General features: G+C 39.0%; 1 protein-coding gene across 1 annotated transcript in view; it reads right to left on the bottom strand.

Moving 5' to 3' along the window:
• Positions 1-253: 253 nt before the first annotated feature.
• Positions 254-3015, bottom strand: part of ROS1 (ROS proto-oncogene 1, receptor tyrosine kinase) — a 175728-nt gene continuing 172966 nt past the window's right edge. The window contains exon 44 of the mRNA XM_019520222.1: positions 254-2297. Within this exon, the coding sequence (XP_019375767.1) occupies positions 2146-2297 (152 nt within the window). The 3' untranslated portion in view covers positions 254-2145. The remainder of the gene's footprint in view (positions 2298-3015) is intronic.

Below are 3015 nucleotides of genomic sequence, written 5' to 3'. Positions count from 1 at the left end.
CCCCTGGCTGGTAAGCTGGCCTCTCAGACCCCCTGCAAGCCAGGGTTGCTCCACCCAGGCTCAATGTGCTACAGTCCCAGTCACATGTAAAGAATCTGGATAAGCTCCAGAGTTTATTCATACACATTAATAGATATGCATTAGTAGATGTGCCCCATATTGAACTTTGAGGTCATGTTTTAAACAATGAGAGCCAAAATAAATATTGATGCCTCTTATGTTGGGAGGCTGAGAGCCTCTTGTACCAGTAGCAAAGGCACAATGACTATTTTACTCATTCTGAAAGTTCAGATCATAAACATCTCATATATGCCATATAGAACCACATGCATACACACACGTATGAGCTTTTTTCTTCTTCAAATATATCATAATTCCGTACAGTAAATGTTTTACCCATAGACTTATAAAGGATTTATGTCATAACACCTCTATAACATCTTTATCTTGTTCCATGAGAGCTGGAGATTGGCCAGTTCAGAGATAAATGAAGGCTGGGCAATGACAGTTTCTTATCACATAGATAATGAATCCAGAGTGAGGCTGGAAAGCTAAAAAGGTTCTCCTTGCCTCTTAAATGTTTGGCCACTCTGCTAAGAACGTCACCAAAACTCTTTCTAGGCAGAAGGCAGGGTAGGATGACACCTTAGAAACTAACTAGTTCAGAGAGATAAACTATCATAGGTGACAGCCTTCTGTCAGACGATATGCTATGCCCTGCCTTCTGCATGACTTCATACTAACATGGCTAACTACCTCTCAAAGTTCTCTCTAGTGGTTTTTGTGATGTGAGCAACTGTACAGGCAGAATTGGATTGCACTGTCAACATATTTCACGCAGGTCACTGAGCAGCCATCAAGCAGCCTTTAGCTAGACCCAAAATACCAAACTATGCTGCTGGGTGAAATTCTAATCAGAAGGCAAAGACAAAGTTGTAACTTATATTTGATGTTATAAAGGAAGAGGGAGCATCAGAGAGATGCAAAGAAAAGTGTGATATGGTTACATTTGACAGGGTAGGAAAATGATGTAGGAGATGTTATCTAACTTGCTGAATTACAACTCACTATGACATGGTCCCAGTTGACTATCAATGTGTTTTTATTCCTCACTGTGGTACATGCCACCTGGGAAACTTGTCAAATAATTTTCTCTGACTTCTAAATACAAGAAAAGATAATAGCATCTTTTAATCTTGCATCATGGCTGATTACCATGGTCTCCTGTATCTTCCTGGAATTCCAGTTGCCAGTGCATCCCCATTAATCTAATCACTATAAGAGAAAGCTCCTGACATTATAACCTTATTGGGTCTTCTAACCCAATATGAAATAAGACAAACAGAAGGAGCAAGGAGGACAAAGGTAGCATGGTAGGTTCATATGAATCCACAAATAAGGAACAGCACAATTTAATAGGTCTAATGGTTCTAGAATATTTTCTTTTTCTCTTTTAAATTAAGTAATAAAATAAACTACCACCCCTGATGAATAATCACCATTTGTTGACTGAATTCTAATTTTAAATGGAATTTCTTGTAAAAAAAGATAAATGGCCATTAAAATGTTTAAATGGCCTTTTCAGCTTGTAAAAGTTTGTTTTGGAAAAAAATCTAAATTTGAGACAAAATGTCAGTTGATTTTGTTTCTCTAAACCAGAGGAAAACATTTTTATAATATATACAATAGTTTATCAGCGCTTCCTTTTAAGCATGCATGGGTGTGTGCCAATATATTTGTTATCTGCCAAAAAAGATGAGCACACTAGATAGAGAATGGATAATTCAGTGTTACAGAAGAATCACGTCTCAGCTGATTACATATTTTATTCCCTCACTTTATTTCCTACAAAACTAGAGGTCATAAAATTCAGAAATTCTTGAACAAAATAGTCATGTGCAGTTGTGTTATTATTTCTATTCTATTATACAAAATCCATTTCCTTGTGATATTTTCCCATATTTTACATCTCTAATTACCATAAAAAACAAACTTGCTAGTTCCTTAAACTGAAAATAAACCAGACCACAGGCATAGTTCATGCCTTCAGGATTGCTGAAAGAAGGGTGGAATGAAGGACATTTTCCTTGGCTTATTTCTTCATCTGCATATTGTGTCTACTCTTCTTTTCTCCAAATGACACAGCTAGATTTTATTACATCCATTTGAATCGCTGTTTTCTTTATCTGGATTGCTTTCTCTGACAAATACCAGATAATTTAAGCCTTCTTCATTCTTGGTTTCCTCTAAAGCAGTTGAAAGAATACTATCTGAATCTGTACACACAGCATCACTATCTGCATTTGAAAGAAAGACCAGTTATTATTAATTCAAATACAATATTGGAAGACAAAGGAAGTCAAACAACTGGCAGAGAAAGTTTGTCTAGTGACCATAAAAGGAGTAACCAATAGCTTGAATTTATTCTGTGCTGCTACAACATGTCTAGATTACATCCTGAACCAAAGCATTTAGAGATGTTTGATCCTCACCACTCTATTATCATGGACAATACTTTTCATGTGTACCACCTCCCTCAGATAAGAAATGTACCTTTTTTTTTGGAAGACAGAATACAGAAAAAAGATGTTTCCAGAGTCATAGCCTAGGGCTAGCTTTTTTATGGAAAGATGGGGTGTATCTACACAAGATGGTGGTTGTGCCAGAAGAGAAAGCAGACCTCTTTACCCAATTCTTCACCTCTGTTTTCTTGGGCCGGGACCAGGGCTTCCCCACTGTGATGCCAGACAGACTCGAGGGGAATGCCTCCAGACCTCAGGTTGGGGAGGACCGGGTTAGAGAGCTTCTGGAGGGGCTGGACGTGTTCAGATCAGCCAGTCCAGATGCTCTCCACCCCAGGGTGTTGAGGGAGCTAGCAGGGGTTATTGCAGGGCCCTTGGCACGGCTTTACAAGTGCTCGTGGTGCTCGGGCCAGGGGCCAGATGATTGGAAGATAGCCAACGTGGTCCCCATCTTTAAAAAAGGGAGGAGGGAGGACCCGGGCAACTATAGGCC

Source organism: Gavialis gangeticus, unplaced genomic scaffold (assembly GCF_001723915.1).
Source record: "Gavialis gangeticus isolate Ggan-Ray unplaced genomic scaffold, GavGan_comp1, whole genome shotgun sequence".
In the NCBI taxonomy this organism is placed as follows: Eukaryota; Metazoa; Chordata; order Crocodylia; family Gavialidae; genus Gavialis; species Gavialis gangeticus.
Note: the sequence above shows the minus strand (reverse complement) of the source record. Positions and strands in the feature narration are given on the sequence as shown.